This window comes from Oryzias latipes, chromosome 8 (genome assembly GCF_053564925.1).
Source record: "Oryzias latipes strain Hd-rR chromosome 8, Olatipes_Hd-rR_3.1".
Taxonomy (NCBI): domain Eukaryota; kingdom Metazoa; phylum Chordata; class Actinopteri; order Beloniformes; family Adrianichthyidae; genus Oryzias; species Oryzias latipes.
Window position 1 is genome coordinate 17406908 of NC_136244.1, and position 19224 is coordinate 17426131.

The 19224-nt window shown below is 35.9% G+C and overlaps 4 protein-coding genes across 6 annotated transcripts in view; 1 reads left to right on the forward strand and 3 right to left on the reverse strand.

The window, feature by feature from the left end:
• The window catches only part of rnf213a (ring finger protein 213a), a 30058-nt gene extending 27574 nt beyond the window's left edge, over window positions 1-2484 (reverse strand). For both annotated transcript variants that reach the window (XM_011478165.4, XM_011478164.4), the window contains exons 1-3: window positions 2265-2484; window positions 938-1054; window positions 636-787 (exon numbers count right to left, since the gene is read on the reverse strand). In XM_011478165.4, coding sequence (XP_011476467.1) covers window positions 636-787; window positions 938-1037 — 252 coding nt within the window. In that variant the 5' untranslated portion in view covers window positions 1038-1054; window positions 2265-2484. The remainder of the gene's footprint in view (window positions 1-635; window positions 788-937; window positions 1055-2264) is intronic.
• A 2800-nt stretch (window positions 2485-5284) lies between these two features.
• LOC105353581 (B-cell receptor CD22-like) lies at window positions 5285-8270 on the reverse strand. Its single transcript, XM_078951626.1, has 9 exons — window positions 8073-8270; window positions 7650-7991; window positions 7313-7558; window positions 6933-7202; window positions 6202-6298; window positions 6063-6117; window positions 5705-5808; window positions 5558-5617; window positions 5285-5472 (listed from the first exon to the last, which is right to left on the reverse strand). Exons 1-9 carry the CDS (start codon window positions 8161-8163, stop codon window positions 5412-5414), a joined length of 1326 nt encoding a protein of 441 aa, XP_078807752.1. The 5' UTR covers window positions 8164-8270; the 3' UTR covers window positions 5285-5411.
• A 2319-nt stretch (window positions 8271-10589) lies between these two features.
• Window positions 10590-11874, forward strand: LOC105354556 (neuropeptide B). Its single transcript, NM_001308979.1, has 2 exons — window positions 10590-10888; window positions 11492-11874. The coding sequence occupies exons 1-2, from the start codon at window positions 10640-10642 to the stop codon at window positions 11618-11620; spliced, it is 378 nt and encodes a 125-aa protein (NP_001295908.1). The 5' UTR covers window positions 10590-10639; the 3' UTR covers window positions 11621-11874.
• A 162-nt stretch (window positions 11875-12036) lies between these two features.
• On the reverse strand, window positions 12037-19216 carry LOC101174025 (guanine nucleotide-binding protein G(o) subunit alpha). 2 transcript variants are annotated; one of them, XM_011478160.4, is made up of 10 exons: window positions 19030-19216; window positions 18629-18758; window positions 18461-18552; window positions 18289-18381; window positions 17766-17926; window positions 14590-14718; window positions 13072-13201; window positions 12919-12990; window positions 12428-12515; window positions 12037-12314 (listed from the first exon to the last, which is right to left on the reverse strand). In XM_011478160.4, the coding sequence occupies exons 1-10, from the start codon at window positions 19060-19062 to the stop codon at window positions 12127-12129; spliced, it is 1116 nt and encodes a 371-aa protein (XP_011476462.1). In that variant the 5' UTR covers window positions 19063-19216; the 3' UTR covers window positions 12037-12126. The 2 variants fall into 2 exon arrangements, with proteins under 2 accessions (XP_011476462.1, XP_004071704.2); XM_004071656.5 differs by having other exon boundaries at window positions 19081-19202.
• Window positions 19217-19224: the final 8 nt, after the last annotated feature.

The window sequence follows — 19224 nt, forward strand, 5'->3', positions numbered from 1 at the left end:
CAGTCAAACACAACATTACCTACGTTTCTTCTGTTTTATTCGTAATAATCTGATAATTAGAGTCATTTTGGCAAACCACTGGAATTTTCCCGCCAGATCTAACTCATTCTTGACGCTTGTCAAATCACTCAGCCACACGTCCTAAAGCCATCCATGTTTTCTTAAAGCTACTTTATAAAACCCAAATTAGCCAAAGTTGGAAGAAAAAAAAACGTATTTGGAAAGTTTCTTTATCCAGAAAAGAGTCAGTGAGGAAAAAAAGAAAGCTGCATTTAACTATTTTATTCAAAATGTTTTTTTTTATAATAATAATGTATAATATTTAGCAACTATGTCTAATGTTACAAGGATGCTCCTAATAAAGTTGCTTAAACAGTGAATTCATGTTTATAGTTATATTTCGAAAATACACGTTTTTATCTTTTGAATTTTTTTTTCTTTAAAAGCCAAATGACGCAAAAAAAAATGTCTCATTGTTTGTCTTCCACTTTGACAAGTTAAGTAAAACTAGAGGCCAAAAAAAAAAGACCGGTCTGTAAAATATTGTCTGACATTAAACTGGTCCATGGCTCAAAAAAGGTGCTGCTCTAAAACAACACCAGTGCTCACAAAAACCTCTGGGATTCAAAACTTACCTTTTTCTTTGAGATGGGCATTTCATCATTGTGTCGTTTGGGACTCCTCTTGGCCTCCTTGTTTTCAGACAGCTGGTCATTTTTCTGAGAATCTGTTATCGGAGTTTCACTTTCCAAATGAGCGACTTGTGGATGAGGTGGATTTTCTGTGACTGCGTTAAAGAAATGTCATGAAGAAAAAGATTTCCCTTAATATTGTCTATTCTTCAGGGCACACACAGTTATAAATATTTCTTTACAATACAGTTATAAATATTACTTCAGTACTTGCTAATATAGCATTTATGAGTTTGTTTACTCACTCTGTGCAGTAGCAGGTTGGGTAGAAAGCCTGAAGCCACAGTTGCTGCAGAACTTGGCTTGCTTCTCCACAATAATGTGACCGCAATCCGAGCACTTCATCTTCAAGCCTTGGCGATCTGTACAAAAGGCACTCATTATTATTAAACTTTCATTACTTTCGCTTTTATTTTACCAGCAGAGGTCTCAGTATTCCCAAGTCTGCAAAGCTGAGCAATAGCATGATCTGGACTTTGAACAGACTTGCCCAACAAAAAGGCCAGCAAACAGTTTAATTCCCGACGGAACCAGAAATAATATTTGGCAATAGTGTCTCCTGCGTCTTCTGTCAAGTACTTTTTTAGTCCTGCAGGGCAAAGTGAGTCTTCTAGCAGAAAAATGCATGAAAATAGATCATGCCTGAATATGAAAAATAAAAATAAAATCACTTTAAAAACGATTTTAAAGGAAGACATTTAAATATAAACCAATCTGTTTCATCAAATTTCTATTGTATTTTAATATTACAATGTAATGTAAATTAAAGGATAGAAAATTATTGAATAAACTGTAGAAAATGTTTTTTTTTTTTTTTTACATATTTCCATATGGCATGTGAGCTATGTTTAATATAGTTGAAAATGTAGCTTTATTTGTGCTATATTGAGAAATGCCGTTAATTTTATGGCTATTTTTCATGTTCTAAGAATCAAAAGTGAAACTTTCTTAACCATGAAATCCCGTCATGGTTTGCCAACTACTTTCATTTGGGCCACGCCCAGGAAAAACATTTTTCAATTGGCATTTTCAATGAATTGTAACATTGTTATTTATGTAATTAATGCATTCTTTCATCCAACAAGACAACAAGGAAATATCCTAAAATGCACAATGCATTTTTTAACACAAAAAAATGAAAAGAGGGTAGTAAATTACTGTATTATCATTATCAATTGCAATGATCGATGAAAGTGATTTTTCTTTACAGAGTGATACATCTTTCCCTTCCGAAGATAATTTATGGTGAAACCAACCACATATTTACTTTATAAAAAGCCCTATAAAGTCACTTCCTGCTGTTCTCAGCGAAATCAATTAGCATACAAAGATATTTCCATACTAAGTATTTTACATTTTAACATACAATATTTTCTCCTTCAGTAAAAGAGGCTAAATTAGCGTCCTAGCTAAACCCAAGGAGCAGTAATGCTAACTAGCTTGAAATAAATAAAACACAGAAACGCGCAGCTACGTGTAGCTTTCTCCTATGTTCTGGAACAAGATCATGTGCAGCACAGGTGCCCCACGGCCACATGACACTCACTGCAGACACACCACCGTGGAACTTACTCGGCCGTGTCCGGTGATAGCGCGGTCTGACAGGTCTCCCAGCATGCAGGATTTGTGCTCTTTGTTGTCGTAACACAACTCTCTGATGTGTTTTTTCTCTTCAGGGTTCTCCGAAGAAAAGCATATCTTTTTGGCTTGAACCAAAATTGTCACCACGCCTTGTCCTGTAAAAGTCTAGGTTATCTCCATTGCTGGTGTTGTGACGAACTGAACCTCCCTGCGTTTAAGAGCTCACTATATTCATTTCCGCGTAATAGTTTCGTTTCGTCGAAAACAGACTTCCCCGTTTTGAAGTTCCACATCAGTCATTTTTACAATTTTTCAAGAAACACACGACGAAACTGAAGATGAATGTAATGTCATGTAACAAAGATGGAAACTAATATTTCAAATTATTGTTTTTAGAATGAATGTATTATCTTTCAGAAGAAAGGATCATTTTTAAAATATGTCATAATATTATGGCTCCATAACCAAAGAGAAATTTTGTTTGTTCCTGTTTTAGAGAGAAAAATACAACAAAAAAACATCAATTAAAACCATAAATCAACACAAATGTTGCCTAAAATTTCAGTTTCAATTAAATAAAAAAGAGGAAAACTAAGCTTGAAGAGTAGAAACGTTCTTTAGATTTAAACCAAAGGTTTGAATGTGTCACCGGGAACAAAATAAATCAAACGTAGCTGTCTGTTGTGTTGTGTTGTGTTGTGTTGTGTTGTGTTGTGTTGTGTTGTGTTCTACTGAAACCAAATGAGAACATTTACCTAGTGATTTTGCATGAACTGCCTGAGTATTCAGATTACTAATTCATAACTGAGTTGATGCATAATTGACTTTTATTTCTACCAATTTCTTATATAAACAGCTCCGAATATAATTCTGATGTTGTTTTTTATTATAACTTTAAACCATTAAACCAGAAATAAGCAGCAGAGGTGTAATTTTCTTACTTGTACTTTGTTCCAGTGGAATTTTCCCATAATGCACATCAACTCATTGTACAGCACATTTCCTGACAATGCTCCATGGATAAAAACTCCTTCATTTAATCATTTAAAACATAGAAAAATGAGCATCTTAAATTGAAGGTGAAGAAAACAGCGGCTTCTGCGATGGATTCAATTCAGTAAAATATGAAAAACAAAATGGTACGATTGTTGCTGTAACATTTCAAGCTATATCTTGGTAGAATGAAGCTGTTAAATTTAAAGTGAGAGAACTGGATAAAAGAAAACGTACTTATTGTCAATAAATGTACCATGACTTCCTCCATGTAAGGACATTCTCTACAGTCCTCTCATGATGACAGACAGGAGTTTAGAAAAGGTCAAAATGCTATGCTCTCAAACTGCCGGCAGAGGGCAGACTCAGCCAGGATTTCAGGATGTGTCATTTCCACACAAGGCAGCAGAGGTAATCTGAAAAAGTAACTTATATTATCTTGCTGAAACACCAATCTAAGGTGTTTCAGCAAGATAAGTCAGCTTTGACTTTTCAAGTTTCATGTCGTCTGGATTTGCCATGGAAACCTAAATTGCACTGAAAGTGAGGAGTTGGTCCATATTTAGGCTGTTAGTTTTTACAGAAATTAATTTTCAAAGACAAAGAAAATGAAAACAAGATCCTTTATAATGCTGTAAAATCAAAAAGCTGAGACCCATAAAGAACTAAAGATATGAGGGACATTTACAGCTCAAAAAATCAAACATTCACATAGAAAAAAAGAAGGGACAGGGGAAATCCAGAGTGAGTCTCTCAGTGACACACATGCAGTAAACAACGCGTCTCAGAGCTATTTCACCCAATAGTTCCCATGAGAAAAAAATACAAAAATCAGGGCAACCTAGAGAAGTTGCCTTTTTTTCATTGCTGAGGTTTTTGTTTTTCAACCGACTCAAAAAAGAAAAAAATGCAAAAGATTAAAACACAAAAGTTAAAAGGTTGTGCAAAAATGAATTTGGTGTACCATTATATGTATTATACTATAGACTACACCCCACTTTAAAAGTTAAGCAATTACCAACATTAGGTTGTTTTGTTAAAATGCACATGAAAATACAATTTCAAAATACAGATGCATTGCATTAAAACAAAAATGTCATATGAGTTGATTTCCTTCAGTGCAAAAAGTATTTGTGACAAACACAATGCTCTTTTTAAAAGTCCTTAATTTCAGAAACACAAGGATGTAGTTTCCTTTGCATGAATTCGTGCAGCAATGCAGCACGTCTCTGTGGAGACTCTGCTAGGTTTGAAAATGCTATAAACTCTTTTTTTTGCTGGATCTAATGTCATGTACATCTTATGTGCATTGCTCATAAACTCTTTGTGGGGCTCATGTTAGTTTCTAAACCAGGAAATTGCCATTTTTCTTAAAAAATAAATTAGCATTTTTCATCAGCTGCTGTTTATTGAGTGTTGGATTTGTCAATAATAAAAGAAACATAATATGATTTGTGGCTATGATGGGCATCTCTGTTAATATTATTGACTTGATAGCTAGTTAGCTAGTTAAAACCTTTATTTATTTAGTTAGGTCGATTAAAAACATTTTCTCGTTTACAACGACGACCTGAGTTTGCAGCCACAATCCAACACAATGACAAAGTTGCAAACAAATAAACAGGACATATTCCCCCGTCCATATTTAAAATAAAAAGTCTACAGAAGGCACTAAGTTAATGTTTCTAATTAAAAGATAGAGGGAGACCAATTAAAACAAGTAAAAACATCTGCATTCATCACAAACCACATCCATTAAAGATGTCTTAAAGGCAGCTAAGGAGACCAGGGCATGTAACTAAGGTTTTCTGCAACTCATTCCTGTCATAGGGGGCAGAAAAAAAGAGGAGTGGCCCAGCGTGGTACGAACCCTGGGTCCAACCACAGTGAGAGCAACTGTTAACTTAATGCAACTGTTCTTCAAATGTATATTTTACAGTTTTACTGGAAATCAAACTTTTATGTGTTATGAGACAAAGAAGAAGAAACTTCTTTTTTTGCGCTGAACCAAAAGTGGGAACAAATAACAATGATTTATTTCCATAAATCTATAGAAACTACCAACATATCTACATTTTTACACATTTAAGAACGAAAGTCCTTTTGTTTACTCAAAAATAGATTTTTTGGATGCAACACCATCACTCAAAATGAGGTTGTTTGATGTCTCAAAGGCTCAACATAGGAAAGCTTTAGCGGCTGGGGTCTGAAAAGAAAAAACAAAATGTGTTTGCACTGCAGCTGCCTTAAGCAAACAGTTATTAATGAAATGTTTGCTGGATGAACTTTACCTGCACACTACGCTGTAAATCACTGAGTCGCTTTCGTCATAGTCGTTCGTCTGCTGCACCCTGCAGGTGATGAAAGGAGGGGCGGGTTCCTCTGATGAAGCATAAATTACTCAGAAAAAAACAAATTTTGTTGTAAAAGTATCTTACATGTCAGATCTCCTGTTGACTTGAACCGGCGTATAAACAAAATTTGACTCAGTTGGAATCTCTTCTTGTGACCGGCTCGCAGGCAAGTTGACATAGACACTATCCTTAAAAGGAAGGGATCAGGACTGTGTTTTTACAAGATTCTGTTCAGAATAACAACATAAGAGACAAGGGCGACAAGGAAAAAAGTGTATCTGATGCTGATGACAACAGAGAGTGCACTCTGGGGTTTTTTTTTTGTGTTTTTTTTTTTTTTTTGTAAATTGCTTTATACATACAGGAATCTTCTCCTGCACACATTTACTGCTTACATGTGAAAGCAGTCAGAGCTCTCTGCAGGCGGTAACGATAAGCTCACCTGCGTCTCTTCCTCACAGTCAGTTTCCGTCGACGTGGTCCTGTTTTTGCTAAATCTGCAAAAGATACCGATTTTTTTCTTTTTTTAATCTCACATTTCTTACATGTGAGACCTCACTGTGCAGGAATGTCGCCTATACCTGTTCTTGGCTGCAACTGCGATCACAACAAGGAACACGAGAATCACAGCACAAGTCAATATGACGATGAGTTTAGTGCTAAATAATCCCGGGTGGACTAAGAAAAGAACACAAAACTTTAGTTAGAATGAAGTGCAACTCTTAGCACACAGTAGTTTATGCAAGGATTAATAAAACCTTTTATTTAGGAAAGGCAATTCCATAAATGTGGATTAACACGGAGTTAAACACAGTGTAGCCCATCATCTTTATTTATTTCTAAAGTTTTACCGTCAACTGAGTTTCCTTTTGTGTAACTCTTGGGTCATGGTGATCCAGCATTCCAATGAGGCACTTTCAAATGTTACGACCCAAGGCTTGTGTCAGTGAAGTATAATTTAACCGAGTACAAAACCCCCTCAGGTATCACAGAGTGTGGGCAGCATAACCCACTTCATGGCCAATGGTCAATTTTTCATATTTATTGGAAGAAAAAGAAAGAAGGCAATAACCAATTATCTCTGACATTCTTTTTTTTAGATTTGCTTCTACTGCATCATAATGTTTGATCAAAGTCAGCCCAACATGAATGGCTTTCAGCTCAAAATTAACCCTTAGTTATGTTTAAATATGTATAAAGACGTCAAAGATAAACTGTGTAAATCTATTTATAAGCCTTAAAGCAACTGTTGTGAATGTATCTGAATAGTTGCAAACTACACTTTTTAATTCAAACCGATGTGATTGTTTACCTTTAATTTTGATGGTGACAGCAGAGGAGTTGCAGCTGCCATGCTTGTTGGTGGCTCGGCAAAAGTACTGGTCATCGTCCATTTGAGAAGATTTCTCAAAATAATATATGTGGTGTTCCCCGAGAACCGTTACGTTTGTCCCGTGCTTTTTAAACCAAGTATAATTCATCACCAGAGGGTTAGCATGGCTGCTGCAGATCAGCGTGACATTGGTCCCAGCATCTACGTCTTCTGACGGAAAAACCTTCACGGTGGTGTTCTTAGGTCCAACTGCAAGAAATGAGGAGACGTCAGCAAATTATTCCATTAAACTGGAAAGATTATTTAATAAAACCCTTTGTGATGTAGTTTCTCCAAACATTGTTCCTGTTTTTACTCACATTCAACATTAATCGTTGTGACTCCTGAAGTTGCACCGTTATACGTACAGCAGTAATCTCCAGAGTGTTTGAAGGACATGTCTGTTAGATTTAGCACAGGTCCTTTCTTTATAACTTTTCCATCCTTTAACCACATAAACTGTGATGGTTCTCCACCATCACAGCTACTGGTGCAGGTAAGACTCGCCGAATCGCCTCCTTTGATGACCTCATTCCCTTTTGCCTTATTAAAAGCAATATTCAAATCTAAAAATAAAAACACAGGCATTTTTGATTGTAAAATGAAAAGAAAATTATCTGGCATTGCAGTTTAGAATTCACAACAAAATAAACTCACCGCCAATCTTGAGCATTATGCCATCCTCACCAGTAAATTTGTCAGAGTTTGTGATGAATCTAAAGGCATATTTTCCTGCGTCGCCCAGCTCCACCTTGTCTATTGTCAATGAACAGTTATGCTTTTTGTCGCCACTGTATGTAAAGCGTGACGAGGTCTTGTTTGATTCACTGTCATAAACGAAAGGGCCGTGAAAAAAATTTTCTTTGTGACCCCATTTTACACTTTCTACGATCTCTGAATCAGAATAATTGTATGAACACTGGAGGATCACAGACGATCCTTTTGGAGCACAAGTCTCTTTCTGTGGATATTCCACCACCCAGGAGCTGCTAAAAGCACCTAGAACACATGGCAACATGTTCACATTACTTCAATAAGGCCCTTGAAAATTCACACAGATAAACAGAATGTTGTACTTACCACCCAGGAAAAGAAATATGAGTGTCCTCTTCATGTCTTTATTCAATCTTTCTGCCGTCTTTGTTGCCAATGTCGTGTAATCTATTATCATCAAAGGCTCAGATCACCAGCAAAGCAAGTATATGAAACCAGGCCCTGCAGAGAAGACACTTCTGTCTTCTCTGCAAGCTGGTAGAGACGTACTGTGGTATCATGGTGGTGACTAATGACATGACCCACTTTCTGCTGAGCTTCACTTCATGTGCAGATCTCCTGATGTTTCCTTACTTTTGAAGTCACAGGTATAGCTAACTCATTTATTGCTGCTGCAGCAATCATTGACTGCACGAAGGCTTAAGTTAAAAAAAACAATAGAATAGATAAAGCTCCAAAATCTCACCATCATGTTCAAGACTAGACAAAGTTTTAACTCAGAATCAAACGTTTTCTTATATAGATGCGGGTTGATGTGCTCACATGTATAGATAGCTCTAACTATACACCTCGCCTTGAACAATTCTTGTTTGGTCAAATTGTTGTTCTTTCAGGTTACCTAAACTCTGCAGTCTCAAAGAAGTTACTTTTGAAAACTTACTGAAATATTTAGCTAGTCTCCAGAGAAGTCTTTTTTTATTTTTTAAATACTACAATTTTTATGTGATGTTCTTTCACATTTAATAAGAAGAAAAAGAATACAAATCTCTAAATGTAATGACAAAACTGTTTCTGAGATTTAAAGTTGTGTCAAAAACTGGTGAATAATAGAAAAATCAGAAAGTGAAATGTATAAATTTTACAGCACATTAAAAAGCTTCACAAGTGGGGCAACCTTTTATTTTTTTATTGCAACAAATGTGACAGTTTAAGTCATTCCAAAATGAATCTTAAAAAGATCAATAAAGCCATATGGTACTTAAACAAATGTGCATTACTCTGTGGGTTGTTGCTGCATGCACACAATCATCAGTCTCCATGTAATGTATTTTTCTCTTAAAAACCAACAAACCACAAACTGCCAGACTGAGCTTAGCTGCTTTCTTACCCATCACCACCAATACCAGAGCCCCCCAGCACTCCAGCTCCTTCCTATGCCCCTCTAACAACTGTGCCAACCCCTCAGCATTCACTGCAAGTAAACAAATGTCTCAGCTCTAGCTGTTCTGCTTCAACACTACTCTTCTCATATATTTTATTCCAAACTCCTATTTTCATAAAATGCTAAAAGAAACATATCAACTTCCTGCAACTCTCAGTCTATTGATTATAACCAAAAAAGTAGATATATGTTTTTTGTTTTTTAACATAAAAACTGAAAAAGAATGTAAATCTTGTTTTTCTAAAAGCACATTTTAATCCATGCTGCAGTTAACAGGAAACCAGTTAGAAACATCACAGTCCAATAATTATGCATCTGTCTGCTCAAAGTCTCTGCAGTCTGAACCACAAAGCCCCAACACAAAGAGCACTCACAGCAGCCCACTCCCACACTCAATCCCCTTCTCTTTTTGTCCTCATCTATTTGCAGATTGGTTTCTAACATTGAAAAGGGCAATTTGTAAAATGATAACTATTGACACATTAAACAAAATAATCATTTACTGTGTGCCAAGACTCCATATGATTTGAGTGTTTACTGAACACACATACATGGATCAGACTGAGCAGATTGATTGAGCGTCGTTTGTGTCTGCAAAGGCTTTTCTTGCTGATTCACATTTATTTCAGATCTCACCTTCTCATGAGTTTACATAATTGCCAACAGGGTTGAGTTTACAATATTCTAGCAGCAGAAAATAGCTGTATGTATCTTTGGAACAAGGTTTTAAGGAGCCCGTTGATCCAAACATCCTACCATCACAATTTCTAAAAAAAAAAACTAAAAAAAAAACCTCCAGTTGAGGAGTTTCTGGAAAAATTCCACACAGAAGTGGGCAGAGGAGTGATAAATCCAGGCTGTGGAAGCTCTTTTACCCCCCAGCTAAGGACTTGCAAAGGAAAATGGATTAATACACAGATTGATCAATAGAAAGAATCAACATGTCACTTCTGTAACAAATCATAACTGTGATCATCCTCAGGTACCAGACCCAACTTTATAAAAAAAAAAAAGATTGAAGTATTGCTTATGAATTCAGTTTTTATTCCCTTTAAGATGAAAACATAAAGCAAAGAGACATTTTTACTGTTTATCATCAGTTTTTGGTCAAATTTAGATTAAAATTTGCACAAATAGTGTCAGATTTGATATTATAAAATGCATTTTTTTGTGAAAGTAGCCATCATTAAAGTCAATTTCTTACTGCAGAAAGTAGTGTTTGTGTTTTTGCAGGACAGAAAAAGTCTTTTTTTGCCCTTGACAGCTGCCGCACAACAACACAAACAAAGCCTTTAAAGAAGCCTTCCAGAGGCCACAATTTCTATAGGGTGTGAATGAGACTCACTTTGACGTCCCCCCCGTCCTCTGTTAAACAGATGAGGGTTGGGGTTGGGAGGGGGAGTGCAGGGCTCTATAAAAGCTCGCTTGGACAGCTGGATGAGAGCACACAGCCGTTTCCACTGAGCCTCTAAAGCGCACACCGGACACGGAGATGCAGCCCAAACTTCACCTCTCCTTCGCAGTTATTGCTGTGCTGGCAGTTTGCAGTCCGTCAGAGGCATGGTACAAGCAGGTGGCCGGTCCCAGCTACTACTCCGTGGGCAGGGCGTCCGGTTTGCTGTCCGGGATCCGGAGGTCACCGCACGTCAGGAGGGAGGAAAGCCCGTCAGACAGCGGCGAGACGGAGATCAACAGCGTGTTGTCTGATCTGATTTCTCACAACTCCATCCTCAAAACCATGGTATGTATTATTTTTTTTCAATAACTCAACTCCGAACATTTAGCTGGAGACAACCTTTTTTCCCATTAGGTGAGAACAAACAGATTGTGAAACTACTTGCTGGGTTTCAAAAGCAAAGGAGCTGTCACTTCAGCACCATGTGTACACTCAGCATCCTGAGATTACACAATTAGAACTGGACAGCTTTAATCTCTAATTATTTGTTTATGATAGACGAGAGAATGATCCATTTAGTATTGACATCATTTTTAATCAAGTTATTGTAAAAATACTGCAAGAACATCCTATAAAATAATGTCTTTGTAGAGTAGAAATACCGTAAAAAACATTAATCTGTATAAAATTTGACCATTTTCAGTTTTTAAGCACTCCATAAAGACCATGAAATTATAGTTTTATTAGGTTCATTAACTTTTAATCACAGTTGTAGTAAAACTGCACATTAGAACAAAATGACTCACTTTTACATTTTCATTTATACACTTAGTGGATTTTAATGTGATATTTGAGTGTCTTTTCACTATGAAGCCCATACAGTTTATGAAGTCAACAATGCTTTTACTTGTGAAATGCCTTTTTTTTGTCTTCATTCTCTACAAATAGCCCATTTGCCTCAAGGACATTACACCAAACCTGCAGAGCTGCGAATTGTCCCAAGAAATCAAGGGATCATTTAAATGCAAAGCAGATGTCTTCCTCTCCCTGGATTCTTTGGACTGTGCAGGAGACTGAGACACCAGCAACGTTGATGGATGATGGAGGCGAATTCAAGTTATATATAACAACATGAAACAAAGTGTTAGAATTAAGGAGAGCAATGTTCTGGATGGAAGTTGTAACTTTTTCCATGTACCATTTTACCTGGTGTATTGATTTTATGGGCAAAAGCTTTTAAAACACCTAAACTGCAAAAGCTGTGGATGAATGTACATATGTGAGCTGTAATTTCATTAATAAAAAAAAGCTTGTTGAAAATGCAAAATCTGAAAGCATGTATTGTGTGGTTCTTAACACTACAGGTTAAAGATGGGGACATTTGTTCTTAAAACTTTACTTTGGCGTGATCAAGAAAAACAAAAACAGTAAAAACAATTCCAACCAGCAAAAAGTATTTTACCTACAATATGTAGAAATCACAGACAAACACAAAAAGTTGACAAATTTTTAATAAAAACAAAGAGATGAAAAATTTTAAAAAGGCAAATTATGAATAAATAAATGAATAAAAGCTGTGAGACCTAAAACGGCTGGAAAGCTGCAAGATTCCCCTCGATAATCTGATTAAGGACCACATGGAGGACCACCTGTACGTTTGCAGTGTTTGTGGCGGTGGTGAAGTGGTGGTAAATTGGCCTGTCAAAATTGTTACATGCAAAAAACAAATCTGTGATGTGACAGGCAGCAGCATCCACATCACCATCAGCTCCTAGAGATGCAGACAGACAAGTTTTTGAGCTGAAACATTGAAATTTCAGATTTCAGGAAAAAAATCTCTTAAATGGTTACGATTCCTAAAAAAGGTTTTAAAATGTAAATTACCTTTATAGCTAGAAAGGTAAAATCTCAAGTGTCTTCCAGAATGTAGGATTTTCTTATGGAAAAGATCCATTTTGTTCAGGAATAAAATCTATAGGATGTATAAAAACACATTAATACAAATGTATAAAAAAAAAGTATTTTTTCAATCTTGTTAGACTGTTTACTCATCTATTCTATATCATATAACAACATCCACTTTCACTAAAACATTAAAGGAAAGAATCAACCAAGAATAAAAACAGAATGTAATTACACACTAATGTTTCATTTAGATTAAGAACCCAGGATGACATATGGGTTATGGGTCATAATCTTATTGTATTGGCAGTTGAATGGGCTGTAGATATCTCTTTAAAAAAAGAAAAAATTGTTTAAAATAACAGTTTAGTAAAATGTTCCTGTGTTTGGATTAGTTTAAACTGTGTGGCATTCAATGAACACAACCGTGAACCACATTTCCAGATTGACCGTCATCTTTTCAACAAACTCACCAGGGAGATTTTCTGAAAGAGTGTGTTGGTGCAGACCGATGAAAAAAGCTGAAGACTTTCCTGAAGCCGACTCTGATGTTAGAATGCAAGGATGTAAATATGAAGCTTAATTCTGTTTACTGTGAATTTCCAACCAAATTTTGAAAGACATACCACTGAAGGATCCTCCATCAACTTCAAATCAAAGCTGCTGAGGGCCACAACAAACAGCACAGCATGAACGGAGTCAAAGCAGTTCAGCCACTTCCTTCTTTCACCTCGCTGACCACCAACATCATACAACCTGTTTGCAGATAAGGATAAAGATCAAGATTAATTCAAGAGCAAATACAATGAACTGGAGAGACAACAAGACAAGATCTGTCTTTAAATACTGAGTTAATCTTGAATACAAGTTGGGCTTTTAATCCAATTAGAAGGTGTCGCTACAATTATGTGGCATTGAACAATTCCCATCATGTTAAGTATTGGAAATATCTTTCTCAGCCTATGAGCTGGCACATAGTGAAGCCAAGGGTCCTGATGACACAGGTAATGAGTTTCCATTTGAACAAAAGAGGCTGCAGGTGCAAGATTGCTCCACTTTCATGTCACTGGCAATGAGGCATTTATCCTCTGGGTCAGGAGTCCGATTCTACAAGCTGTGGGACAATAAGTGTTAACTGAACCCACAGTCGGAGTTTATGCAAAGAAGAAAAGAAAACTCACTTTAACTACAGTCACACCCAGTGACATTAGGTTTTTGACAAGGAAAAACTATGAAATTGAAGTTGAAACAACATATGGAATGTTAAAACCATGATGACATGATGCTGAATTTCATCAGAAAAACTGTAAAGCACTAAAGGATTAAAGATTCAAATGCGTATTTTCTCTTAAGTGTCATGCAAAAAAGACAGTCCAATACATGTGTTTAAGTTAAAAATAATAAATCAGCATTTCTAACGTTCAACATCTCATCTAAATATGCCACAAATAAACTGAGAAACTTTCTAATTTTACATCACAAGCAATAACACTCATGGACGTGAACAGACAAAAGACAAAAAAGTGGTGGATTCTCAGTAAGTTATGATTTATCCATACATAAGTTAATACTCTTGGATAACCAGGCAGAATGAGGTCATCAATATTTTAAATCTGATTCCTCCACAGGAAGCTGCCGCCTCAACCCAGAGCTGTTCAGCTTTCATTTGAGATGAAAAGGCAGACGGAAAGACTGACGGGGGGGAAATAAGCCAGATAGTCCTTCAACCACAAGTGTAATTGCCAAAGTCATTATGGAAAAGGAAAAAGAAATTAAGCTGTTTGTTTTTAAACTCTTGACAGATTGACAAAGTGGATCAGACCTGCTCTGATCAATTGGAATCCCACCTTTAACAGCTAATGCCTCCTGATTTGAAAGGGTTACGCAAAAGAAAACTGACAGATCTATATCACTGTGCAGTTTTAAAAAGGTGTTATTAATTATTTTAACATTAAAATATCACAAATATCAAATAAAATGTGTGTTTTACTTGAGCATGTATGTTAATAATTGTCAATAATTTCATTTAAGAACAAAAAAACTGAATCAAAATGAAAAAAAATTAATATAAATGTCAAAGCAAGCTTTAAGCTAATACTGTGGGTGTTGAGGCAGTTCAGATCAGCCCTTGTTATGAATCTTACCGAAATGTCATTTCATTAACTTGAAACTGTGTTTCAATGATCCCACAAGTCCGCACTCTGACTCGCAGAACATCCGTCTCAGTAGGAACATAATTGGGAGCGATGATGCGACTGATGTTTTCAAAAAAGCTAAAAGAAGGAAGAAAAAACAAATTACTCCGAACAGATGCATTCAGTTTCTGATTTTTGTAGATTTTCCTATTGTCTGTCTTTGTTTCAGTTGCATGTTCCTCGTTATTTACTGTGGGAATGTAACAGTCAACGTCCTGCAACACCTGCTTTGAGGTTTAAATGCAACAATCCCTGAAGGTTATATTAAAAAAAAAAAATACTTTCTAGCAATAAGAAGAACTGTTCTACACATTTTTGGTCATTGCAAAAAATAAAATAAAAATAAAGACAGGCTACAGCCATGCCAGGATCATAAAACAAAAGCACATAACGGTAAATGAGGATTTAACTAGGTCAGCAAGTGTGAAGGTCTAAATGGATGCACTTTTATTTTGACTCTATTCAGAGGTTAGATTTAAGGGTCAATTTAATTGTAAAGGACCCCAAAACCAATACATACAATAGCTAAATCTTATTGGTATATATTAAAATGTATCTCCCCCCCGCCCCCCAATTAAAAAAAAGTAACGTTAACTGAAGCAGCATGTCTTTCCTCACTCGAAAGAGTGTTTGGAAAGCAAAGCTTCCTATTTTTTGCCAGTTGTTCCAGGTAAAATGATCTGAACAACAATTAAACTAATTCAGCGTATTTGGAGGTAATCAAGGACGGCTTGTCACAAAAAATTTAGAGCATGTTCCAGTATATTAAATATTAATATTAATAACAATATTCCAAATGTTTCAATAGTATTCCTTAAGTAAGAACAGTTCTCATGTAAATAATTAGATTAGATGGAAATCTTTAAAGAAATGTATAGGTTCTTTGTGTCTTGTAAATTTGTCAGATATTTAACAGCAATATTCTCCCAATAGTTTTAAATTTGAATTAAAAAAAAAGAGCAGATTGTAAAATCCACCACCACCGACTATTGCTACAAATTTTCCTCCAAACTCTAAAAATGGGAATTGGCAATCACCAGTTCAACAGCACATTGTCTCAAACAAACTTGGACGCATTTGCAATGTTAGAGGAAAAAAAAAACGTCATTAAAGTTTGACATTTGCTGAAAGGTAACACGGCAGTACAGAATCTACTTCACCAGCTCAACACCTTGCAACTGATTTTTTCGTGTTAGTGAATTCCAATGTAAGCTTAACAAAAGGAAGATTTTTTTTCCACCGTTACTTTAAAGGAGGGAATAAATGATTTGATGACTAATAAATAGTCATCGCCAGAAAGGCTTGTATGCCATTAAATTTACTTTTAGTGACATTAGACGCTGAGTTCATGCCTACACAAGTATCAAAAGTCATTTGACACGTTTGGGGGCTTGGGGGAGTCAAGTGTGTCACGACGAACTCTACTCCAACATTTCTGGAGGTAGAAATCAATGCAGGGTCGAGCAGAATGAAAACGCTGAAAGAGAGCTTGGCGAGTTTCATATAATCCTGCGGCTCCCAGCTTCATTGAGTTCCAATAATGAAGCTGTCACACCTCCATCTTGTTCAGTCTGAGCACCTGGAGTAGATTTTATCTTGATAAATCGATTCCCTGTTGCCTAAGAGATAAGTGTGTCAATTTATTCAGTGTTCATTTGAAGACAAGATTTTCTTAAAGAAAAACTATATATTTTACTAAATATATTAATGACTAAATTTCCCTTTGGGGATTAATAAAGTTGATCTTGAATATTTTAGACATCAAAAATAGCAAAATATTAGTTTAAGTTTAAGTAATTTCCACATTATAATGTAAAAATGCATTCTAAACTAAGAGAAGTATCCTTTAAGTAACTTTGTCAGCAAATATCAGAAGTATGATTCTTTCCTCTTTATAATTAATCTAAAGGAATGCAAATAAAATGCATTCATTCTTGAGTATTTTCTACCAAACTATAATTTGTTTATTTTTTTTAACAGCTACTGGCTGCAGAGAATAAATTGAGTCACAAATCTTGGCTAGCCTACAGACAAAAAAATTGTCTACATGTCCATTGAGATGATGAACAAAAAAAAAAATTCATGACGCAAACATGCCCAACAAATCCAAACGGCTCCTTTTCTGGCACGCAGAAACAAAAGGTTTGCAGGTAAAAGCTTCTTTGGTTCATTTTTATAAACAGTTAAAAGCAGATTTTGGAGTAGAAGTTGGAGAAATAAAGCAAAAAAATAGTTTTATTCAACTCTTCAATACCTCTAGTTAAATAAAATTCAAGTTTTCATGCATACTGGCCAAAATACAGAAACACGTAAAAGCACTTCAGTTAAAAGATGTGATCTAATCTTCAAGATGAAAAATTAAAAAAAAGATTTTAGAAACATTATCATCCGTTTATGCTCAACTAGAAAAACTGGGAAGATGTGTAGTAGAATTAGTCGAGGGGGAAAACATTCGAATTTTAAAAGCAGTGAAAATTAGACAAATGTTTTAAGTATGTTCGGTAAAGGTGCAAAGTTATCAATTAGGTTAAATTTGAATCTTCTGTGCGTTAATTCTGGAGGACAGACACTTTAAGGAACATAAAGATTGTTGCACAATGCTTAACATTAATGACCAACAACTATTGAGTTTTCTACTCAAAGGTCTAATCAGACATTTCATAGCATGATCTACAACCACATGGTTAATGTTTAAAAAAAATGCAGTTACCATTCTTTAGAATTCCTTTATCGTAATTCAAAAGTACTGATGTTTGATTTGGAAAAGAGTATAATAATAAAAACATGAAAAAAAGAATCATATAATGGATTTATATTAAGCCTCATGTAAATCCACTCTTTGATGTTGCCAGTTTCATCTCCTCCACCTCATTTCCCATCCACATGGATGTCTGCAAACAGTTTTACATTTTTTTTAATGTGATTCTAATTAAGCTTCTCCTTTCACAAATGTCACAAATCATTTCCTGACTGAGCTCTTCTCAGCACCACCTTCACCGTTACACTGCAATGGAAAAGGTGTGACGACACACTGCTAACCGGGCAATTATCCTTGACATTTCCATCACCAGTCGTAATTGGGAGGGTTGTGCAATCTAAATCACTTAAGGTGAGAGAATACTCACTAAAGTGCAGAGTCGTTCAGCTGGAACTCGTAACCTCTGGCTGCCGCCACCTTCACCCCTAGGTCGGCCCACAGTGCACAGAAAGCATGAGCGATGAAGGGGTGCAGCTCTTGGTCCTCGCCCAAGCACTGGCTGCAGGACAAAATGGAGCATGCATGCACCTGACAGGGATAAAACATTTAAAAATAAGACTTTGAAACAAATGATTTTTTTGTAAGAGAAGCTTAAAAGGAGCTGAAAGCAGTTAAATATTTCCCCACAAGTTGTTTGGATTAGAGAGGTTTCAACTGTAATGAAGTCTGCCTTTTGCATCAAGACTCAACATGTGTTTGCTAAGAGAAAGCAAACTTAAGGATGACTGCACCCAAAGGTGCAATTTACCAACGTACTATGGATGAATGTATCCTGAAGTCTGGATTCATTTGCAGATTATTGACAAAGAGTGACATCTAGTGTCATAAAATGAAACTCCAACAAAGGTGGACTAAAGAGAGGACAAGTTTTTTGTTTTTTTTGTTCTCACCTTGTTCTTTTGATTTGCAAGATTGATCCTCAGCTTTCCCATTCCTCGTAAAACAATCTTCATTGAGGTTAGCAGATTGTCCAATACTGCGGGCTTTAAAATGAACATTTTGTTAGTTATACCAGACATCTTCCCTTTTGACATAGTTACTTTTTTTCCAAGTGTCCACAACCTTGAAACTAGAGAGCTCCTCTTTGGAAAAACCATTGCTGTGGATTATCTTGATCTGTTTGATCACTGTACTTTTTCCACTCTCTGCAGCACCTGGTTCACAAACAAAACTATTGAACCGGACAAGGAAAGTACTTGATTAAAAGGATAAAAGAAATGTAAATATTACCGAGTAAAAGGATTTTCACTGTGTTTATCTCAGCTCTGGCATGCTCATTAAGGGCTTGTTCTATTTTGCTGCTTTGAATCTTTGCTCTTTTATCCTCCTCTGAGATGTCCGGGCACATTCCCATGCAGATCTGAGAGAAAAGGCCAAATATTTCATCACAAAACATGTGCAGATTGTATTAAGAATATATGAAATTTTAATAAAAAAATCATGGGTATAAAAAATCCTTAATTTGATCATTATTAGAAACAGGATAATGCTAAATAAATTTAAATATGTAAGAGTACAAAGCTTAGACGTTCAAAATAAATCTTAGCTGCTGAAAACTACGTTTAAGGCAGTTAGGTCAAAAATTAAACTGATTTTGAAATAAAGCAGATGTTTTTGTGCTTTTCCTCTACCTGCAGTGGGAACACGTTCAAACAACAAAACATCCTGTCAGTGCTGTTTACTTTAATGCCTGCCTTGTCCTTTATTTTCCAGTGGAAATAGTCCACAGATGATAATTTTAGGATGTCTTCACTTCATCTTTGTTACACTTTCAAAGCAGCAAAACCTGGAAACTGATAATTAGTTAAATAACCTGCAGGTGCAAA